This window comes from Halichoerus grypus, chromosome 9 (assembly GCF_964656455.1).
Source record: "Halichoerus grypus chromosome 9, mHalGry1.hap1.1, whole genome shotgun sequence".
Classification (NCBI taxonomy): Eukaryota; Metazoa; Chordata; class Mammalia; order Carnivora; family Phocidae; genus Halichoerus; species Halichoerus grypus.
This window is the reverse complement of record NC_135720.1, coordinates 45,077,357-45,102,009: the sequence shown is the minus strand read 5'-3', so window position 1 is coordinate 45,102,009 and position 24,653 is coordinate 45,077,357. Positions and strand designations below refer to the sequence as shown.

The 24,653-nt window shown below is 41.0% G+C and overlaps 1 protein-coding gene across 5 annotated transcripts in view; it reads right to left on the bottom strand.

Moving 5' to 3' along the window:
- Positions 1-16,554: 16,554 nt before the first annotated feature.
- The window catches only part of TRAPPC3L (trafficking protein particle complex subunit 3L), a 61,433-nt gene continuing 53,334 nt past the window's right edge, over positions 16,555-24,653 (bottom strand). For all 5 annotated transcript variants that reach the window (XM_078054833.1, XM_078054835.1, XM_078054834.1 and 2 more), the window contains 2 exons: positions 23,532-23,717; positions 16,555-19,200 (listed from right to left, as the gene is read on the bottom strand). In XM_078054833.1, the coding sequence (XP_077910959.1) occupies positions 19,081-19,200; positions 23,532-23,717 (306 nt within the window). In that variant the 3' untranslated portion in view covers positions 16,555-19,080. The remainder of the gene's footprint in view (positions 19,201-23,531; positions 23,718-24,653) is intronic.

The following is a 24,653-nucleotide window of genomic DNA, read 5'->3' as shown; positions in this document are numbered from 1 at the left end:
CCTTGAGTACATTTTTGAAAGTTTTTTCTTTTTCTTTTCTTTCCTGTCTTCTTTTCTTTTTGCTAGGAGGATATTAACCTAAGAAAACTTGGTTTGATAAGATTATTGATAATGGAGATAAATGAGCTTATATATTCAAAAGAACTTGTATAATCACAGATTGCTTTTAAAGCTCTGTGGGTCACCACTTTTTTACACCATACACAGAAGTAAATTCAAAATGGATGAAAGACCTAAATGTAAGACAGGAATCCATCAGAATCCTGGAGGAGAAAACAGGCAGCAACCTATTTGACCTAGGCTGCAGCAACTTCTTACTAGACACATCTCAGGAGGCAAGGGAAACAAAAGCAAAAGTGAATTATTGGGACCTCATCAAGATAAAAAGCTTCTGCACAGTGAAGGAAACAATCAACAAAACTAAAAAGCAACCTACAGAATGGGAGAAGATATTTACAAATGACATATCTGATAAAGGGCTAGTATCCAGAATCTATAAAGAACTCATCAAAATCAACACCCCAAAAATAAATAATCCAGTTAAGAAATGGACAAAAGACATGAACAGACGTTTCTCCAAAGAAGACATACAAATGGCTAACAAACACATGAAAAAATGCTCAACATCACTCATCATCAAGGAAATATAAATTAAAACCATGATGAGATAGCACCTCACACTGGTCAAAATGGCAAAAGTTAACAACTTAGGAAATAACAGATGTTGGCAAAGATGTGGAAAAAGGGGAACCCTCTTACACTGTTGGTGGAAATGCAAACTCGTGCAGCCACTCTGGAAAACAGTATGGAGGCTCCTCAAAAAGTTAAAAATAGAACTACCCTACGACCCAGCAATTGCACTACTAAATATTTACCCAAAGGATAAAAAAATGCTGATTTGAAGGGGCACATGCACCCCAATGTTTATGGCAGCACTATCAACAACAGCCAAATTATAAAGAGCCCAGATGTCCATCAACAGATGAATGGATAAAGAAGATGTGGTGTATATATATATATATATATACACACACAATGGAGTACTACCCAGCCATCAGAAAGAATGAAATCTTGCCAACTGCAGTGATGTGGATGAAACTAGAGTATATTATGCTAAGCGAATAAGTCAGTCAGAGAAAGACAAATATCATATGATTTCATTCATATGTGGAATTTAAGAAACAAAGCAGATGAATATGGGGGAAGGGAAGGAAAAATAAGATGAAAACAGAGAGCGAAACAAACCATAAGAGATTGTTAAGGATAGAGGACAAACTGAGGGTTGCTGGAGGGGAGGTGGGTGGGGGAGATGGGGCAACTGGGTGATGGGCATTAAGGAGGGCACTTGTGTTACATGCAAGTGATGAATCACTAAATTCTACTCCTGAAACCAATACTACACTATATGTTAAATAACTTGAATTTAAATTAAAAAAATTAAAAATAAAATAAAATAGAGCCAACAGCATAATAATGGTGGTGATAATTTTTGGATTCATTAATTTTCAATTTAGGTTAAATAAGTTTTGAATTTGTCATATTTTTAAAAACATATTTATTTACTCTAGGAATGATTTTTTGCAACAGATTTTATAATATGGCTTTTATTTATCTTGATATACACAATTTTTTTTCCAGTCCAAATGATTACATAAGTTTGATTTTGAAAGCCTTGGAAAAAAATTAAAAACAAGAAAACTCTGTAGGTCACTTTAAAATGATTCTCCTTGTCAAGTTTTGGTCTCCATTTAACCGATGCTTTCATGTTCACATCAACTTCTTAATATATTCATTTTCAGTCATACAAGAAACATCCAAACATATATTGAGAATACCTACCAAACGTGGGAGTGTTTATAATACTATGATTAACAGCTCAGTCACTGGAGACAAAGTATTAGAGACTGGGTGGCTTACGACCAACAGAAACATTTCTAAACAGTTCTGGAGGCTGGGAAGTCCAAGATTAAGACACCATCAGGTTCAGTGTCTGGTGGGTGCCCATTTCCTGGTTCATAGACAGCTATCTTCTCACATGGTAGAAAGAGTAAGGGAGCTCCCTGGGATCTCTTTTATAAGGGCACTAACCCCATTCACGAGGGCTCTACCCTTATAACCTGATCACCTCCAAATTCCATCACACTGAGTAGATTATGTTATTTGAGAGAACACAGAGCTTTGGGGCACGACCATTTTTTTTTTTTTAAAGATTTATTTACATTAGAGAGAGAGAGAGAGAAAGGCAGGGGAGGGACTTAGGGAGAGGGAAAGAGAATCTCAAGCAGACTCCTCGCTGAGCGTGGAGCCCAATGTGGGGCTTGATTGCATGACCTGGAGATCATAACCTGAGTCAAAATCAAGAGTCGGATGCTTAACTGATTGAGCCACCCAGGCATTGGGGCACCACCATTTTATAGCAAGTAGTAATCAAGCCTGCTCTTTGTCCAAGACAGAAATTATTTAATCTCTCAGTGTTGCTTGCTGCAAACACATCCTGAGAAATGACCTGGGTAAAAAGCAGTCAGAGCCTTGCATTCTTGTCATACTAGTGAGACATGTAAGAGCACGCACAATACTTTCTGTCTTTCAAGCCCCCTTTCAAATCACACTTCCTATTCAAAGCATTCCCCAACGTCATCAGTCCATAATAACTTTTCTCTGAACTCTTATGACTGCACCTCTCAAATTCAATATAGCACTTGATCATGTACCTCTTTGTGTCATATTAACTGTGTTTTCTCTTTTCAGTGTGGTTTTATGCCTTCTGAAGACTTAAAAAACATTATCTTACAAATCCCACAAAACAGCAACAAAACTGATAAAAACAACTGAGAAAGATTAAATATTTTTAAAATTTTATTGAGATGAAAAAATTTAAAGTATGACAAGTGCTTCTTGAAATTTTACAATACAAGGTATATACCCATAGATAATAAATCTGCACTTTGATAAATACATTATCATTCCTGGACTTGAAAACCATGTGTTCATAAATCAGGTGATCTCATGTCATTTGCTGGTCTTTTGTGTATGGTACTTCATTTCTTAAAGGCAGATTATAGAATAAGAAAAGCAATTATATAAATATGTTTAATATTTTACTTACACAGAGTAAAGGAACAAAATTTAAAAGACAGAAGTTGTTTGTTTTTTTTTTCATGGAGTATCCACCAGCAATTTGGGTTTCTGATGTTCCACAGGCACAGTTTGGGAAACATTACCTCAGTTAATCAGAGGCAGATGGAAAATCAATTGTTGTTTGGCTTACTTCATAATATTTTTAAATCACGCAGTCTATCCAAAACTAGTAACTTGAATAAACTTAAGTCTGAGACATGGTCAAGCTATGGGGCAACTTATTTCGATGGGCAAGCAAGTAGATGGATACATTCTGGATTCATTAAACCATACTTTATTTCACAGAGACCAGATCATCATGTGTCTAGGCATCTTTAAAGATACTTAAAATCACTTGGAGTGAGGGCAGCGCATAAAATAAAAAACAGATGTTTTTCCTCTCAAAAATCAAAACAATCCTAAACCTTTTCTCAGCTCCCAGCTCTGCTCAAGATTTCTTGATGAGATGATTGTTCCTATTCAATTCATATGCAATCTAAGACTAACTTAAAATGAGTCCACATTTTTTAACTTTAAATCTGTTTGCCACTGTTCATACCAACAGAATCCCACAATTTTCCAGCCTCATAAGCACATTTATCCCAGCTAACAACTGGTTACCTCTCCCTGCAGATGCATGATGAAGCTTTCTATAAGCCTTTATTTTCTTAAAATCTAAACCTTTATTCCAGATCCTCTATGTTCCCACTCCAATTTGAGATTGAATAATTTACACTTATTAAAATTCAGGTTGGTAAATATGGTTATTGGCAGTGAAAGACAACTGAAAGAGGTACTCTGGTTAAAATTGTTGGTTTGAAAGTATATGTTCAACCACAATAAAACAAAGCAAAGGACTCTTTTTCACATCATAAAGCAAGTAGAGAACAGGAGAGGAGAAAGCGACACAATTTGTAGAAGTTGGAAAGCAGAGAGTAACTGGTAATTTTCCGAACGGACTGAGAAATCTAAATCCCAAGCCAGAACTGGAGAAAGATAAGAAATATGATTTGTACCATCGGACTGTTTAAAAAAGCTCAGGAATTGGGGCGCCTGGGTGGCTCAGTCATTAAGTGTCTGCCTTTGGCTCGTGTCATGATCTCAGGGTTCTAGGATAGAGCCCCACATCGGGCTCTCTGCTCGGCGGGAAGCCTGCTTCTCCCTCTCCCACTCCCCCTGCTTGTGTTCCCTCTCTCGCTGTGTCTCTCTCTGTCAAATAAATAAATAAAATCTTAAAAAAAAAAAAAAGCTCAGGAATTAGCAGCACCAGTCACCTCTGGAAATGGGGCTGGTGGTGGGGCTAAAAACAGCTTTCAGCCAATCTTAGATGTCTGTCCTCATTCCAAGTGGCTGGGCAACCCTTCTCTGTACCCTAGGAAAAGATGGGAATTTCAATCTCTAGATACAGTTTTTCAAAAAGATTTCTGAACTGAGGAACACTAGGCTAGTTGAAGGCAGGGACACTATATCGAATACATGGGAATTAAGTTAAAATGTACACACCGAGTTTTTATTTCCCCAGCCTTCTTACCCAACCTGGCTTCCAGAATGCTGGCATTCAGGCCGTTATTCTCCGGGCAGTAGGTCAGAGAAGCCAGATCAAGCAAATCTGGCTGCCCAAGAAAAGAGATTTCCATAAAACAACACATTTTGAGATTCACATTTAAATTCCCCAACTTATTATCCTATGTTGAAGTCCATAATCTACAAACTCTACCAAAGTTCATATTTATATTTTATCCAATTTGAGTGGATAACCAAGGAGCTCCAGAGATTTGAAAGAAGTAAGAAAGACAGAAGTCAAAACAAAGAGAAAAGTCTACTTGGAAGAAGCAGAAATTACACTTTTCAAAAAAATTTTATTTACTTACTTCAGAGAGAGAGAGCGTGAGAGAATACATGGGCAGATGGGAGTCAGCCAGCGGGAGGGAGAGGGACAAGCAGATTCTGTGCTGAGCTCGGGGCCTGACGTGGGGCTGATCCCATGACCCCAATATCATGACCCGAGCCGAAACCAAGAGTCAGACGCCCAACCGACTAAGCCATCCAGGTGCCCTGAAATTATACACTTTTTTTAAAAAAAGATTTTATTTATTTATTTATTTCAGAGAGAGAGTGAGAGAGAGTACAAGCTGAGGGAGGAGCAGAGGGAGAAGGAGAAGCAGGCTCCCCACTCAGCAGGGAGCCCGATGCAGGGCTCGATCCCAGGACCCCAGGATCATGACCTGGGCCGAAGGCAGACACTTAACCGACTGAGGCGCCCCTCAAAATTATACACTTTTTAAAAATTAAAAAAAAAACCCACCATAATGATTTTGGAGATATGAGGAGACGTTATATGTATGAAATGAGAATAGAATGGTGTTAAAAAACATTTAGAGAACAAAAGAGTTTGTGGAGATTAGCATGATAGCAGAAATTAAAAATTTAGTGAAAGGATTGGAAGATACACTTGGAGGAAATCTTCTAGGAAGTAAAGGATTAAGATAAAGAGATGGGAAAGAGAGAAAAGTAAATTAGAATACTAGTCTAGGAGATCTATCATCCTACTAATAAGATTTCAGGAGAAAACAGAGGAAATAGGTAGAATAGAATAAGAAATCGTCAAAGAAATAATTCAGTGTGTTTTCCCCAGATGGAAGGACATGAATTTCTTTTTTTTTTTTCCTAAAGATTTTATTTATTTGAGAGAGAGAGAACACAAGCAGAGAAGGGCAGAAGGAGAAGCAGGCTCCCCGCTGAGCAAGGAGACCAACATCGGGCTCCATCCCGGGACTCCAGGATCTTGACCTGAGCCAAAGGCAGACACTTAACTGACTGAGCCACCCAGACACCCCAGAAAGAGATGGATTCCTAGATGAAGAGTTCCATGAAGGAACTGGAAGTGGGAGGATACAGGTCTACAGTGAGGTGCACCATGGGGCAATTTTGGAACACTGGGGAGGAAAAGATCCTAAAGTTTTCCAGAGAGAAATAACAGACCAAGAATTGAAAATCAAGTGGCATTGAACTTCTGAAAAACAACTAGAAGCTGGATGATTATATTTTCACAAACTTTATCTCCTATTCACTTTTTTTTTTTTAAAGATTTTATTTATTCATTTGAGACACAGAAATACGGAGAGAGAGAGAGCATGAGCAGGGGGGAGACAGAGGGAGAGGGAGAAGCAGGCTCCCCGCTGAGCAGAAAGCCCGACGCGGGGCTCGATCCCAGGACCCTGGAATCATGACCTGAGCTGAAGGCAGACGCCCAACCATCTGAGCCACCCAGGCGCCCCTCCTATTCACTCTTTATTAGGAATCTACTAGAGTATACACTCTTCCAGAAGAGGAAGTATATCAAGAAAGGATGATCATAGAATCAGGGAAACAAGAGATCCCATAGAGGATAGAGGAGAAGGGAATTTTTAAATGATGGTAAAAGGAAAAGACAAAAGTGATGGCAATTTAGGGGCACCTGGCTGGCTCAGTTGATAGAGTAGCTGATTCTTGATCTCGGGGTTGTGAGTTCAAGCCCCATGTTGGGTGTAGAGATGACTTTTTAAAAAATGGTGGTAATTTGGCCCTGCATAACAAAATTAGCCCTGTAGGCGTTAGTCAAGGGTTAGACAGGAAGAGAATACAAATTCTAATAAAAAGATGAGTTTTTAATATTTTACTGGAAAATCACTGCAACCTCTTTCAAATAGTGTGTGATGGCTTTAAAGCATGTCCACAGATTCTGTGAAACACCTTCCTTCAAGAAGTAGAGATGAATTCCCTCCCTTGGTTGTGTGCTGGACTTAGTGACTCACTTCCGAGGAATAGGAAAAGGCAGAAGGGATGACACGCGTGTTCAGAGCATGGACCAGAAGAGGTCCTGCAGTCTCCTTGCTCTCACTCTCTCCCGGACTGCTCTCTTGATGGAATTCACTGCCAGGCTGCGAGGGTGATGAAGCAGCCTCTGCAGAGGCCCATGTGGTGACAAACTAACCCCCCACCCACAGCCTTGTGAGAGGCCTGTCTTGGAATTAAATCCTCCAGCTGTTGGCAAGTCTTCAAATGACTGCAGACTTAACCGATACCCTGATGGCAGCCTTGAGAGAAGCCCTGAACAGGAACCACCCAGCTGAGCTGCTTCTAAAGTCTTCTTCTTTTTTTTTTTTTTTTTTAAGATTTTACTTATTTATTTGTCAGACAGAGAGAGAGCACAAGCAGGGGGAGCGGCAGGCAGAGGGAGAAGCAGGCTCCCTGCTGAGCAAGGAGCCCGATGCGGGGCTCCATCCCAGGACCCTGGGATCATGACCTGAGCCAAAGGCAGACGCTTAACTGACTGAGCCACCCAGGCACCCCTGCTCCTAAATTCTTGACCCATAGAGACAGTGAGATAATAAATTGTTGTGATAAGCCACTAAGTTATGAGGTGATTGGTTCCACAGCAAAAGGTAACTAATACAGAGCCTACTGAAATCTGCTAATTTGGCTCTGAGGTCTGTCCTCCCTAATGTTGCTAAGTGACATTACATCTCATTTCCACCACCTGAGTGTCATAGACTCCTCTTCCTCTGCAATTTTTCGAGAGAGTTTTAGACTGTACTCATCTATAAAAAGAACTGTAATTTTGATGGGTTAAGGAAATGGGATTTGCATATGGGCAGCTACCGACTGGTGTGAGCATCTCTTCCTCCTTCCCATGTGCGGTTCTCAGCAATATCAAGATCTTAGTTTAAATTTTGAGTAGGTGTTTTTCCTGACTGTGATAGCTAAGCAGCAAGACAACATCAGAAGGCTTGAGACTTCTTTAAGAAGATAAATTGATAGAAAACGTAATAGATTTGAAAATATTGAGAGAAGATGTATGCAAGTCAAGAATTTGAGGATTAGTGATTAGAATAGAGAAAGCTAAAAAAGTATGAAAATATTATATTGTTAACTCCAGGGAAAACCAAAAGTTGCGGAGGAAAGGAAATCTCCTCTTAGGATGCAACATGGTCCAGTGGTCTATAGTGTTTACACAGTCATGACAGTGGAACCACTGAATATTGGTCTAAGTCCAATTCCACCATAATAGGAGGGATGAGGGTCAGGAAGTTTGCCTCTATGTGTGGTTAGGATGAAGGATGTGCATGAGAAAGCCTTATATTTCTCCGTGGAAATAAAAAATGATGTCTCCAGCTGAGAAATCAAGAAAGAGCTATATAAGAATATTATGTAAAAAAATAAGGTAGATACCTTAAGAATCAGTTGACAGGAGTAGAAAGGAGGTGCTGATGTGATGCAGGAAAGGGTAGAAGGCAGGAGTGGTGGAGGTCCAGGAGGGGAGGTAGGAAATAGTTTATATTCTTATCCGACTTTAAATTGTTTGTGTGAATACATTTTTAAAAAGTAAACTTAAAAAGAAAAGAGAAACAAGAGAATTCCTAAAATGATCATTGAAATGTATGGAGAGAATCTGCCGATGTTACCAATGTTACTAATTGGCGCTTTCCATCTTTACCAATGCCAAAGTCGCTTTCAGGGGTCCTCCAAATAAGGTTCTTACACCTACAGAGAGGACTATCTACATGACACTAGCTTCCACTTAAGATCTTCCTGTTTTCTGAAGTGATTAAAAATAATTTTATGCCTGGAGCCATAATGATCTGCCCGTAGAGAATAATTTTTCTTGTGTGTCCTGAGATGAACCAAAATCTTTGGTGACCTCTTTAATTAGTTCTGGTGACTGTTTTGTTTTCTCTATTGATTTAGAGTGTGAAAAACAATATTCTGGTTACTGACTAGGTTTTGCTCATTTTAGCTTTTCCTTCTCTTTGCAATGTCACTCAGAAATTTTTGAAGCAGAAGCCAGGTTGATTTAATAAATATTTATCACGCATCCGTTGTCTGATCATAGCCTAGTGCGGGGGGCAGCCCCGTAATCAAATAATTATAATGCAATGAAATTTGGGTGAAGATTAATTTTTCTACATGTCAGAGAAACAGGAGAGTGATAATTTGCTGGGGAGCTGCCTCAGATATTTATGGAATGAGGCAAGATACACACTAAGGAGTCGAGAGAGGTGAGAAGGGGAAGGTTTTAGAAAGCCTGAGCCCTGACGAGGTTTTTGGAAGATGAATTGCTTGCCAGGTGTACGAGCAGGGGAAGAGCATTGCAGGGACAAAGAAGACCACGTGAAAAGGCAGAGGCACAAACCGCACTGTGTATTTAGGAGCCAAATTACTTTAGCATTCCCTGAAGGCAAGGCCTGGAAAGCAGAGCAGAGGGCAGGTCACAGAGGGCCTCATTTGTCCGCATAGGAAACTTACACTTCCCCCTGTAGACAATGGAGAGGTAGTAAGGAAATTGATGATACCATTGGGTATAGATGATCATTCTGGTGAAGGATTTTTTTTTAACTTGGTATTATGAAAGTTTTATAAACACAGAGAAAAAGAGAATAGTATAATGAACCACTATAAACATAGATTTCAGAATTATAAACATTTTTAAAACGTGTTTATTATGGGGAAGTTTCAAGAATAAACATAAGAACATAATGTAAGGAAGCCTCTTGTACCCCTAAGTCAGTTTCAACAATTATCAACTCATTACCCATCTTATCTACACTCCAACACATTTCCTTCCATTCCTAGATTGTTTTGAGGCACATCCCAAATGTCATACAATTCCACCTGTAAGTACATAAGTATATATCTTAGAAAAGAGTACTTAAAACACTCACAGAATGCATACCACTGAGTGTGAACGATGACGTGAACTGCAGACTCTGGGTGATTATGATGTGTCAGTAGAGGTTCATGAGCCTAACACCAGAGTGGTCTCTGGGGGAGAAGGTTAGTAACGGGGGAGGCTGTGCGTGTGTGTGCGTGTGTGTGTGTGTGTGTGTGTGTGTGTGTGTGTGGCGGGGTGGTAAATGGGAAAGCTCCATACCTTCCCCTCAGTTTTGCTGTGAACCTAAAACTGCTCTAAAAAAAACTAAGTCTTTTTTTTTAAGATTTTATTTATTTATTTGAGAGACAGAGCACAAGCAGGGGGAGGGGCAGAGGGACAAGCAGACTCCCTGCTGAGCAGGGAGCCCAATGCGGTGCTCCATCTCGGGACCCGAGGATCATGACATGAGCCAAAGGCAGACGCTCAACCGACTGAGCCACCCAGGCGCCCCTAAAAAAACAAAGTCTTAATTAAAACAAAAACTAAAACAAAAACCACCCCAAAAGGCAAACAAAGTCCACAATACCATTATCACACCTAAAAAACAATAATTCCTTAATATCATTAAATATCCAGTAAATATTCAAGTTCCCACATCCCTCATAAAGGTATTACTTCATTCTTTTTTTTTTTTTTAAGTTTGTTTATGTTCTAGTAATTTCTACACCCAATGTGGGGCTCACACTCATGATCCTGAGATGAAAATCACACACTCTTCCGACTGAGCCAGCCAGGCGCCCCTAAGGTATTACTTGTTTAAATTGGGATTCAAATAAGGTCCGTATACTACAAAATGTGTGTGTCCCTTAAATGTCTTCTTAAAATATTAATTCTTTTTTTTTATAAAGATTTTATTTATTTATTTGACAGAGAGAGAGAGAGCACAAGCAGGGGGAGTGGCAGGCAGAGGGAGAGGGAGAAGAAGACTCCCCGCTGAGCAGGGGGTGCAGAGAGCCCAGCTCAGGGCTCCATACTAGGTCCCTGAGATCATGACCTGAGCCAAAGGCAGGTGCTTAACCGACTGAGCCACCCAGGCACCCCTAAAATATCAATTCTTTACTGTAGTCATTTGATTCATTATTTTTAAAATTGTTAATTGTGGTAAAATATACATAACAAAATTTACCATCTTAACCATTTTTAAGTGTACAATTCAGTAATACTAAGTATTTCACATTGCTGTGCAACCATCAGCACTATCCATCTCCATCTGCATCTTGCAAAACTGAAACTCCATACTCATTAAACAATGACTTCCCAAACCCCCTTTCCCCCAGCCCCTGGCAACCTCCATTCTATTTTGTTTCTATACGTTTGACTACTCTAGGTACCTCATGTAAGTGGAATCATGCGATATTTATCTTTTTGTGACTGGCTTATTTCATTTAGCATCATGTGTTCAAGGTTCATCCACATTGTAACTTCTGTCGGATTTCTTCCTTTTTAAGGCTGAATAATATGCCATTACAAGTATATACCACATTTTGTTTATTCATTTATCCTTTGACGGATGCTTGGGCTCTTTCTACTTTTTGGTTATTGTAAATAATGCTGCTATGAACATGGGTGTACAGACATCTCTTTGAGACTCTGCTTTTGATTCTTTTAGGTATATACCCAGAAGTGGAATTGCTGAATCATATTTTTCGTTCAATTTTTAATTTTTTTTTTTTAAAGATTTTATTTATTTATTTGACAGAGAGGGAGATAGTGAGAGCAGGAGCACAAGCAGGGGGAGTGGGAAAGGGAGAAGCAGGCTTCCCGCCGAGCAGGGAGCCCGATGTGGGGCTCGATCCCAGAACCCTGGGATCATGACCTGAGCCGAAGGCAGACGCTTAACGACTGAGCCACCCAGGCGCCCCCAATTTTTAAATTTTTGAGGAACCACCACACTGTTTTCCATGGAGGCTGCACCATTTCACATTCCCACTAACACTACACAAAGATTCCCTTTTCTTCACATCCTCTACATACTTGTTTAAAAAGATATTTCTGGGGTTCTGTACTATGGTTTATTCAATCAGCCCTCTACAGGTAAACATTTGGGTTTTATTTTTTAGTTAATACAAATGAATAAACTTGTGCAGACATCTACAATTAATATTTTGCCATATTTGATTAATATTTTTTGTGAATTAGTGTAAAGAAAAATACAAATATGTTGTCTTTTTCCAAAGTTGTTTAACATATACCTGTAAAGAGATGACAATATCCTACATAACTACCACACCACTCTCACACATAACATAATGAAGAAAATAGTGGTGGGTTTTTAGGGAGAGCAGGATGAGGGAATCACTGCTGTGGTGGTAAGGATGAAAACTAAGGCAGTGGCAGTGTAGGGAAAACAGGAACTTGATTCAAGAGATGTTTAGAGAAGGGTGGGTATTATTCAGCAATACTTGGTGATATAATGAGCACTTTTACTTGGCTTTTTAAAGATTACTTCAATTTACCTATGAGGGTGAATAAAATCTCTTTTGATAATGTGTGCACTTTCATTCTATTATAGCCCCTGTGGTTTTTAATTTTAGAACATGTGCCTTGAGGAAAATGAACCCTTGAAGGAGCCAAAGGACAAGTCAAATAAAGAACATTCACCCTATTTTTCATGGAGCCTCTGGCCACACCAGAAAATTCAGGGGCAGAGCAAATATGCAGTGAAGTTGTGGTCCCCTGCCTAATCTGTCTCTTCTTGAGCAAAGCAGGGTCTATAGTTCCGTGCATGATCAGTCAAGGCATCCTCATGGCCAAAGGAGCCTGTAATTACACAGACACATTCCATGTGCTTTATATTGGCATTTCAGAGAACCTTTCCCTAAAAGGTTGACTTTAGCAATAGAAGGCCACATGAAGAAGACGGTCCCCTTTTAACAACGGGACCATTATCTAGGACATAGACTATTGGAAGAAAAAGAGGTTTTGCAGGGAGGGAGAGGACATGATGAGCTGGCTTTGGGACACACCAAATATGTGCTTCTGGGACAGGTAGGTGGAGTAGAGAATAGCAGCAGATGGGTGAAGAGGGTAGAGAGGAGAGGTTTTCTGTGTAAGGTGGTACTATCCAGGGAGAATGTCTACCTCGAGCAAAGTGCCAACCATTGAGCCTGCATATAGCAAAATTTGGGGAAGGAAGAGGAACTGGAGAGGAATGAGAGAGACTTATAATCAATAGCCAGCTGAAATACAAGAGAAGAGTCAGGATAGAGAAATTTAAGGTAAGCACTGGCAAGCATTTTAACATAGAATTAGACACTTTCAAAGCTGGCTCTCTTTCATAGGCAATTCGGGCTGCTGTACCTAAACTCCACAGATCTGGTGACTTACACAACAACAGACATTTATCTCTCACAGTTCTGGAGGCTGGGATGTTCAAGATCAAGATGCTAGCAGATTCACCGTCTGGTGAGGACCCTCTCCTTGGTTTATTGGTGCCTGTCCTGTTGTAGCCTCACATGGAGGAGGGAGGGAGAGATCTTGGGTCTCCTTCTCTTTTTCTAAGAGCGTTAATCCCATGATGAGGGCCCCATCCTCAAGACCTAATCTAACCCCAATCACATCCCAAAGGTCCCACCTCCAAAAACCATCACGTTGGGAATTAGGGCTTCACCATATGAAATCTGGGGGGGCGGGGGGTGGGCAAACATTCAGGCCACAGAACATTTTCTTACTACATCATATTTTCTTAAAGTTTGCCAGTAGAAGAAGTGAAACAGTGTTAAGAGAAATTTTTTTTTTTCCTAGGACGGTAGAGTCTTGAGTATATTTTTAGGCTTATGAAAAGGAGCCAAATGGAGGGTGAATGTGGATAAGTGACAGAGTAAGGTCCCCGATGAGGTAGTGGGAACTCGAATATGCCTGTGTCTGTCAGAATAAGCAATTCCACATGTTAGCATTTATTTATTCAATTTGCTCTTTCCTGAGGTCTTTCTCGTGACACCGTGATCACTTTTCGGGTCTCAGTAACCTTATTAATGTAAAAAAGTAGTACACTTTAGATATCTCCAAGACCATGTTTCGTCCTAAACTTTTATCTTTATAGCTTTTTCTATAAAGTCCACCATCCCAGAATTGAAATGAACTTTCTGAGTTATTGTACCTCTCTCTCCCTGCCTCCAAGCCAAAGCTGCTGCAAATATTTCTGCCTATAAAAGGTAGCTACCAGACATATCATCAAGACTTAGTTCAACTATATTTAACTTTAGATTATGGAGTACAAATCTTTGCCAAGAGACAGTTGGCCCAGTACATGCACAGAAACACCATCTTAATCAACTATGGAGCCTGGAGCAATTGAATTCTTGGCAAAGAATTGCCTCTTGAGTTGTCTAAGCTCAAGCAATTGATTTTGGGCCTCCTTTCCGCCCATTCATTCATTTAGATTTCACATCCTCATGAGGGACTCCATCCAGCAGGTGTTCAGGAAAGCTTAAAAAGCCAATTTTTCACCTCACAAGGAGGTTGAAAAGTATATTGTTTAGACCTGGAGCTTTTCCTGACTGTCAGACATGCCCTAGGTGGCCAGAAGACAGTCACAGGTTATACTTGTCAGGAGCTACTGATGGTGGGGGAGGAGATTTGCTTCTTCCTGTTGGTTTTAAGAGTCTGCAGCAGTAAAAAATATGTCTATGGACGTTTTTACTTATTAGCTCCAGCTTTTGTGCTGCTTTCCCTGGGGTGGTTTTATTCTTTTCCCCCAATAGTGGCATTTGCTAGCTTTTCACAAGATCCTCTATGAACCCTTGGAAAATCTTTCCCAAAGGGAAACGATGTCATTTCTTGTACATGTTTGGGAAAATCACCTGACAAGCCTTGGTAGTCCGGTTTTGGGGCTTTCTGTGGTTTCCTTGAGGGGTCTTTTCTCAGTGTGTACCATCAGCAGTTTCAGAACGCAGGAGTAGCGGGGACAACTTTGAAGCCACAAATCCATTTGCTGCATGGAAGAGCTCTCTAAGAGGGCCTGCACCCAAATCTCTCTCTTTCCTTTGGAGACAAAGGAAATCCTGTTTGTGATCCAGGTAGAGTCTCAGGTAAGCGCCTCCCGTCAGGATGTTATCCCCCTTGTGTTGGAGTGTAGGTGGAGAATGGTTCATCGGAGCCCAGAAGTAAAGGTGATCTATATTTTCTCCACAGGCATGTGTATGATCACTTAACCCGAAGGCTGGGCTGTTTTCTATTTCTGGGTGTGAGTGGGAGAGCATGAGCCATGGCCTACAGTAGAAGGTATCCTCATCCGCCTACCCTCCACCTCCATCTCCACAAAGACCCTGCCTCACAGGGAAGATTGAGGCCACAGGTCATGAGCTCTGTCAAGGTCTTCCCCTAACATCTCCCATCACATCCCCAACCATGCCCCATCTCACCATCTTTGCTCTTTTCTCAGGGGATGGGGTAGTCTGTGCCATTCAGAGTCAAACTTTTTTGATCTGGATCCTGACCCCTTCTACGTCCCCAGAGCCTTGCTTCCTCAGTGATTCCCTCTCTCCTCTATCTTCAAATGTCTTGCATTATCAAACCCCATGTCCCTTCCCTGGCCTTTCTTGGCTTTTCTGTGGCATCTAATGATCGCTGTGGCTATGCCTTGGTCTCAGCTGTAAGGCGACTACGGCGGATTGAGTAAGAACTGGTGTCTCCTTCTCAGATTATAGACTGGTGCACTAGACTGCCACATCCCCTTTCCTTCTGTCTGCTTATTTGCCGGAACCACTCTTGGTCAACCACTGGTCATGTCCAGCTAAAGTTCTGGAAGGTTTACCAGAATGAAGAAGTACAGCAACTGGACAGATTTTTTTTTTTTTTAATATGCAACCAAGCAGGATAAACAAAGGTTTGCTCTCCTTTTTTTTTTTTTTAAAGACTTTATTTATTTATTTGAGAGAGAGAGAGTGAGCGACAGAGAACGAGCAGGGGGAGGGGCAGAAGGAGAGGGAGAAGCAGGCTCTGCACTGAGCAGGGAGCCCGATGCGGGGCTCGGATCCCAGGACCCTGAGATCATGACCTGAGCTGAAGGCAGACGCTTAACGACTGAACCACCCAGGCGCCCCGCTTGGCTCTCTTTTCAAAGAAGAAAATGCTCGTCCTACCAAGTTTCTATGGCTGGGGCGGTACCTATCATGGACTTTGGTGTTACTGAGGAGAAATTAATTAGCCTCCATAGCTGATGGAGGAGGCTGTGAAATATAACAACCACTCAGAGTCTACCGTCCCAACTGACAGTCCCTTAACAATGAATAATACCATCTCTTTGAACGTTTACAAAAGTTAACATTTAGCAGAACTTGATTAAAGTGGCCTCTTTGGTTACAAGAGTTTTAATGTCATTGTCTCACTTCATGCATCTGGTTTTCCATATTTCTACTTTGGTCCTTCATAAACAGAGAGAAAAGGGAACTTTCCACTTATTCATAATAGTCCATTCCAACTGCTAAAGAGAGCCAGGCTTCTAATAATGACTGGATGAACCTAAGAGCTTTGAGAAGACAATAAACAAGTATGAGGACTGCTGAGGGAAGTATTTCTGATTCCTGGCAACTCAAACAGTGAATAGGCACCCAGAGCAGGTCTCACCAGTAAACAGCTCAGGTAGGAATCTGGTGATGCCTTTTGAACAGCAATAAACTCTCTCTCTGCCCCAAACTTTTCTTCCCTTTTGGCTTTGCCAAGACGATAAAAATCTCTGCTTTGATCAAGATTTGGGGTTCAGAGGGAAGGCTTTTATGAAATAAAAACTCTGTATTTACACTGTGCAACTTCCACAAGGCTTTTATTAGAAAGACTCAGCCTCACACAAAGGGGGTGAAAATACACTTGGAATCCAGAGGATGGTGTGCAACCTTCCTTTAGTATGAAACCTTTACACAGAAACTTTTCTGTTTTTATGGGTCACCACTCAGCATTTCATTGATCTCTGATGGTCTTTCTTACCTTTTCCTTTCTGTCTCCTTTCTCCCTCTCTATTAACCTGGATCCTCCCCATTAGTTCTTGGTGTCCAAGGTCAAGGAGACCCCGTGGATCTTTGACTGGGAATTACAGACCTGTGCTGTACATTAGAGTAGTCGCTAGCCCATATGGCCTGCATGCGGAACACTTAAAATGTGACTAGTGTGACTGAGGAAATGAACTTTTAATTTAATTTTCGTTCATTTAAATTTAAAAATTGAAGCTATTAAACAACATACCTTCATCAGAGGTACGTATATATATAGGAAAAACATAGTATATATAGAGTTCAGTACTATTCGTGGCTTCAGGCATCCACTGGGGGTTTTGGAACATATCCCCTGTGGATAAGGGGGAACTACTGCACAAACAGTCTTCTCTCTTGGTTAAGTAGGTCACTGTCCATACCACAAATTCAATCCAAAAGACTGGTCTCCCTCTCTAAGGTGAGGGGGGGAATAAAAGGATGGGGAATGAGCCTTATCCTGAAGCCATCACTGGTTCTGACACTCCGCATCATCAGCTGTCTTCAGGTGGATAGGCCATGAAGACAGCCGGCCAAGGCAGTTGGATGGCTGGGTTGGGACAGAAAGGAGAGCAAGGTGTAGTCAGGTAAGAGAATACTCCAGAGCATGGAACATTTACAAGAGGGCTAGTTGGGTACTGATTTAAGAGGGAGGCCCTTAGACATAAGTATTTGGGGTTCCTGGAGGGGTGAGTGTAGGCAAAGAGGAAACAGAACAGAAGATGGAAACATCCCTAAAAGAAGCTTTGGGATGGATGGCAGGCAAACATTCTTCTGGAGGCATCAGTTTAAAATACATGGCATTGTGATATCCCTTCTGATGTCAGGTAATATTCATTTTCCCGATTCTACCTGGTCTTCTGTGGAACTGGCTGAAAGTTCCTCCCATGGTTGCTGCAGCTGCCCCAGTGACCCTATTTGGTCCTTAATACTGACCTCGATGCCCTTTTGAAGAGACAGCTGCATAGGTAGGGAACAAACCATTTCCTCATAGTCTTCAAAATCCAAAAATGTGGAAGTTCAGTGGTTTTTGATGTCATTTAAACTCTTTTATATAATTTAAGATACTTATCATGTTCAGTTGTGCCTTTTTAAATTTTTTTAAATTTTTAAATTTTTATTTTTTTTCAATTGTGCCATTTTATACATGAGAGAGAGAGAGCGCACTTGAGAGATTACGTGCCTTGTCCAAGATTGAGCCACCAGTTAGGATCAGCTGAATCCACTAGAAACAGACTTGGGACTGTGTCTTTAGGCTCCTGAGTCCTAGTTGAGGTCTACCACGATCATATCATTTACACCAGTTTTAACTGATGGACCCACACTAATTGTAACTTACTTGGAATTTCAGTTCTCTGCAGAGCCCAGCAGATTCTGGACTGCATAGAGGCTTCCTGAGTATGCTGATGGTCTGGTAAAGATTATTGTTTATTGAATCCAGTACATTTTGAATTTTAAATATGTTCTGGTCACAGTCAAAGCATGCTTTATAAGGTTTTTTTTAGGGGACAAAAATGACAACAAAAATTCTAACTGAATAAGCTTTGGGGTAAGAAAGTATTTTCAAAAAACATTATTTACCTCTCATTTTAGAGGTTTCCTGGCCTGACCATCAGCAATGTTTCATGAGAATAGGAAGACATTTGGTTAATACTATCTAAAAGTTACATGAATTAAAACTAAATGCTCCTTAAAAATATTTCAGAATTAGCATGCAAATAAACAGCTTGCCTTGGTAATTATAAATCAAGAGAGAGCAGCTTCAGGAGGCTGAAGTGACAAACCAAGCCAATATATGAAAGAAATCATACCCATAGTTACTCAAAAATATGGAAAAGTGTTATAAATGGCACTGTTTCTATAGAGAATGCAATATACAGTATCTAGAAATTGTCTCTCTATAGTGAACTCTATATTGTATCATTTCATCTATTTTTTCCAATGAGAATGGATGAATACACCAACTGTGTAGTTTGTATGCTTTTTTTTTTTTTCCATTACCATAAGTAAATGAAATCAGTGGACTCTGTTAGGATGGGCTATATGATATGTGAATTCATGTATGCTATCTTATAAGGAGTAATTTGTATATGAAATCTAATGGACATAAGATTGAAAATGTATAATTTATCAGCAAAGAAAAAAAATCTTTAAATCCTAGTGCCCTGCACTTCAAATTTCTGGCTGATATATAAGGCTTTTAAAGCCCATGCTATTATTAAACAATTCAAAATTTCTATGGCTCTGTATGTTTAGATAATATTAGCTCCTCAATTGGCCCCCCTGTGGCATTGTGCATGCAATGCTTCATTTTTTCCGTCTGTATTTTTTCTCATCTAGCTTTCTCAGAAATGTTATTCCTATTTCTGTCACACGGTCGCCTTTCAGTCTGTCTCGCAAGAATGTAACATCAGCAGCCAAATGAACCTAGGAAAGGAAAAAGAAACAGGCTTGTGTCATTTAGGTTTTAAAAATAAAACTCTCTAAATTTTTCTCTGTTTTCAGCTCTATTTACCCTGTAAGGGGCTGACTTTCCTTATGGGATGATAAAAAAGAGCTTGCTCTGTGGATGAAGGGCCGTTTATCGTGTGTCCTCCAGAGATGGTCTGGCTGTGTGTCAGCTCTGTGGTGTGAGTCTGCAAAGAGAAGGGTACGCCAGGCCAGGCCCAACCCGGATGATTGTGGGGCAAGCCCAGAGATATGGGCCCACTCTTGCTTACGGTGCACAGCTGAACTATGGGTCCATCTCAAGAAGAACACAAATTCCCAACTCAAAGATAGCTTTGAGCCAATGTGCCTTGTCAAGCAGAACTTCCAAGGATAAATGGATTCTTAAACGATTTCTTTCCAACTGACTTGCGTTCAGTCATTCTATCATCAGCTAAATAACATAATCACTTGTCCTAACAACATTGAGCAATCACTTATGGCTTTAAGAGCTTTGAAAAAGTATCAGCTAAATGAATTATAAATATAAAATTAAAGATTGAAATTACAGACATGAATATTTGATATCCAGCCCTTCTTTTCCACTGTAAAGCATTTCCCACTTCCCATACATTGAAGTAATCCCACAGGGCTTACTTCTCTATTCATTAAAATGTATTCACATAACAGCAGCATATTGCTGACCTACTACCCTCAACAGAGTGTCCATTCAGCTATTTTAAGTCATTGGGATAAATAACTAAGCAAAAGTACTTGGTTGGTAAAAGCAAATAATAAGTGAAAAAGCCTGGGTCTAGTAGGCAATTGAAATATAGAAGCTAGATTCACCCTCATTTCCCCCCATGAGATCATTTTTGTCTTTGTCAAAATTTAACAGAAGGTCAAGTGAAATAAGCAAGGAAGCTACATTGAAGCTATTTGGATATATATTTGAGGCCACATGAGGTCTGGTATCTGTTTGTCATATAGCACCAGAATCAACTGTTATCCGTGAAAGCTGGAGAATTCCTTATCCTATTTTTGCCTTTGTTTTATGGTTCATCCCTTTGCTTATAAGCTCCCAGAACATTTCCCTTCCCTTTTCTTAATTTCTGGATAGGGCAAACCTTTAAAAAATTGGTGGGATAGAAGCATGGAAGATCTGTGTGAATAATACATTATTTTGATTGTTTTATTCTTCTGGATTATCTGTTATTATATCCTTCCTCTAATTATCACCAATAATCAAAAATTACATGAATGCCTCATTATTGTGTAGGTCGACACATGTTTAGTCTTTGGGGACTCTCTGGTCCCGGCACTCTTAATAGCTAAGCTTCTGGAAAAATGACACTTTGTGGACCATTATTTCTTTCTAAGCTGCCCTTGGCTCGACAGTCTTTGACAGATTGTCTTCTTCCTCCTTCGCTTTCCCAAACCAGCTTTTACTAAGGTCCTTCCTGACTTTTCAGTCCCTACGTGTTTTGACTATTTTTCAGGTCTTGTTTTACTTAGCCTCTCTGCTGTCCTTGACCTTGTGAATCACTCCCTCTTCTTGAAATATTCTCCTCCTTTGTTTCTGACTCCATTCTGTCCTAGTATTTTCCCCACCTCTGATTCCTCCTTCTTGGTATCCTTTGCAGCCTTTGTATTCTCTCTTCAACTCACTCAGTACATGTTATTGCTTCCCAGGGTTCCACCCGTGACTCCTTCTCCTTCTTCCTCTACACACCTCCGACTGATCTTTTGACAGTTCCAACGCCTCTTCGGTCCACATCTCTCTGTGGCTTTCAGACATGTGTCCAACTGCTTATTGGATATCATCACTTGCCTGTGTGGACACCTCCACTCCAGAACCTCCCAGCTTCTCTCTCACGTTGTCTCTCCTAACCCCCACTGTACCCCTCCTTGGTTTGAACTCTCTTGGTTAACAGTACAACCATCCTTACAGGTTGCTCAGAACCCTGAATAATTCCTGACTCCTTTTCCCAATCTTGTCTCTTTCAGTCAACTGATAACCTAGTCTTCAGTCTAATTACTTACTAATCTGCCTTCTTAATGTTGTTCAAATCGGTCTTCTCCCCTCCACTCCTATTGTCAGGGCTTTATTCTGGTTTTTCTTTTCTTTTTCTTTTTTTTGAAGACTTTATTTATTTATTTGACACAGAGAGAGACAGCGAGAGAGGGAACACAAGCAGGGGGAGTGGGAGAGGGAGAAGCAGGCTTCCTGCTGAGCAGGGAGCCCGATGTGGGGCTCTATCCCAGGACCCTGAGATCATGACCGGAGCCGAAGGCAGTCGCTTAACCAACTGAGCCACCCAGGCGCCCCTATTCTGGTTTTTCTTGAGGTTACCATCACAGCTTCCCAACTGCCCTCTTCTTCCCTTCAGCATCGACCCTGTATGATGTATACTTTCACTTTGACGACAAAGGAATGAAATTCCTAAACCACAAATTTCAAAATATCATTCCCTTGTTTATCAACCTATACTGGGTCTCTGCTGCTTTCATTACAAAAGTCTAAATTCCCAAGCTTGGGTCATATGAATGCCCCCCACCACTTTTTAAAAATCAGGCCTCTGGGGGGGAGTTATAAAGGACTGTGATAACAGCTCTCAAAGAGCACCCCCCCCATGAGGAATAGGGGGAGCAAAAAGAGACAAGTAATAGTCAAGGGGAGAAATGCGACTATGAAGTTAAGGCCAGAGAGCGAAAGGAACACTGAGAACGAAGGTTACTTCTGGGAGGTTGAGGAGAGGAACATGCTGGCCCAGAGGACGGCCGGCCGAGGAGACTCTTGCAGGTCTATGAACAACTCAAGCCAGTTTCCTAAGAAGTTGTGACCCTGAAGTGCTACAACATTCAAGTCTCAATTCAGAAATAGGACCAGGAAGTTGTTTTGGTGGAGTTGACATCACTGACTTCCCCAGTACAGAAAACTAAACCGTAACTTGGAGAACCTCCCTGGGGGGGTCACGGTATCTGCATCCCAGATTAGAGGAGCAGGGAAGGTCATTCACCTTCCTAGTTTCCTCCTCTTCCTGACGACAGCAATGTTAAAGACTGGAAGATGGTATCCCCAATTTTCTTACAGTCAGGTCCCAAAAAGTGAAATATGGCAAGTTCATGACCTGGACAAAGAGCCTTTGTAATGAGATTGGAAAACTTTCAAGCAGCATGGGCTCCTCCCCAAGAGGCTGAATCACGGGGAAGCTACCCACGTACCCAATCTATGGAAACCTCTTCTCCTTACCCTAGACCTGGAAAATTTTCAGATCATTCTCTCATTCTTTTATTCAACATATATATTCAGTCTACTATGTGCCAATGCTGTACATTATGGGAGACAGATAAAATGTAGTCTTTGCATTAAGATAGGTAAAAAAAAAAAAAAACAGGCCTCTGTAAAGAAGTGAACCCTCCTTTTTCATGACAGTATTTCTCTCAGTCTACATGTCACCCACACTGAACTCATTCAAGTTCCTTGTTCCTGTACTGAAACATTCTTTTTGTGCCTTTGGACATGCTGCTTTTACCGGGAATATCCTTTTCCCCTGCTCCCCTCATCCTAAAGCCTCTTGCTTCCCCTAACTCCTATTTATCCTTCACATGCCAGCCCAGAGTTTCTCTAGGAAGTCTTCCCTGCCTCACCACCCAACCCAACCCAGCTCCTCCCATAGCCATTATCCACACTTCTTCACACATCTGACTTCTCTACTGGACAGAAACTCTTAAAGGGCAGTGACTATGTCTTACTCATCTTGTGTGCTCAGTGCCTTTTAACAGATGCTGATCACTGCCTTTGTCAAGTCAATGAATAATTCAGGTGTGGGAGCCAGCCTCCAAAACAGACCGCAATGATCTTCGCCTCCTGCTCGTCACACCGGCAGATAGCAACCTCCCACTCCGTACCACGGTTGGCAGCACCTGTTGGGACCGCACCTACCGACAGGCTTATGTGGCAAGGAATTTCATGAAGCCTCTAGCCACCAGCCAGGTGCCGAGGTCACGTGAGTAAGCCTGGAGGTGGATTCTCTAGCCTGCGTCAAGTCTTCACCACGGCGGCCCTGACCAACGGCGGGACTGCGCCGGTATTAAGCTCTGAAAGGCTCCTAGTCACAAGAGCTAAGTGCTCTCAGCAAAACTCTTCGCAGATTTCTGACTCTTAGAAACTGTGTGAGATAGTAAGAATTTGTTGTTTTGATTTCTGATTCTTATAAACTGTGTGAGATAATAAGTATTTGCTGTTTTAAGCAGTTGTATTTGGGGGGTCATTTGCTACACAGCCCTAGCTAACAAGTACACCTGGCAAAATGAAATACGTGCTTTACCATTTCCAGGGCACCTCTGATAATCCCACAGAGTAAATTGCAGTAGCACAGAGAGGATCGCCCGGCGGGGAGCTCTTCCACAAACTCCACCAGCGGATTCTTGTCTAGGATCAGGGAAAATTCAGTCCTGCTTGAATTGTTACAGGTCACACTTGGTGTAATCCCCAAGTACATCTTAAAGGCAACCTAATAAAGAGGGAAAAAAAATTCTACTAAAACTTGGTCTAGAACAGATATCTATTAGCAGAGCACCCAAATATTCTGTTCCAGTCAGTGCAGCACGGTGGTTAAGCATGTGGAGTTTGTAGTCAGGGAGTCTGGGTTCACACTCAGCTTTGAAATGTACTGACCCTATGACCCGTATAAGTCTTAAACCCTTTCATTTTTGTGGAATATCCTAAGGGACTAGTTTTCTGTGAAAACAATATGCTTTATGAAACAGAGTTAAGCATTATTTCTCGAAAAATCATTTTCAAAAATAAACATTGTTCAGGAGGGTAAGAAATTAAAATATTTGTCATCATTAGGGTTGAGGGTAGGGGTGGGCTTGAGGTCAAAGGCAGAGATACTAATTGAGAGGTTGCTATGATCGCCTGGGAAAGAAGCGACGGGGACCCTTCTCATTTTGTCTTTCATTCAAAACTCAAATGTTCCCTAAACTTTTCCATCTAAATTTTGAATAGCCCAAATCCTAAAATTTGGCTCAAGTCTCTGACACTAGCCAGTTTAAGAGGATGTAAAATGCATCTTTCAGATCTTAAGGCAAAGTAGCCAAAGTAGCGGGTCTTAAGCAGTAAGGGAAAAGCCATCACGAGACTCCCGGCTTGGAGATGTGATTTGGCTCCCAGTGAATTGGCTGAAACCTGTTTCTGCTCACGTTGATTCCTCTGGCTGGAAAATTTCTAGACTATTATTGCTATCTATGATTGAGAACCAAGCAGCGTGAAAATAATATAAAATAGAAGCGGTGCACTTTGAATTTACTCTGATTCTCAGTGTTTTGGCCCCGGTTCCCTGGCGCAAAATCCACCAGTAGGAGGCATTATCTGAACATGGTTGGGAAATACTCATTCCTGGGGAATGACATTGTTTCCTTATCTGGCTGAATTCAGTCTGAAGAAG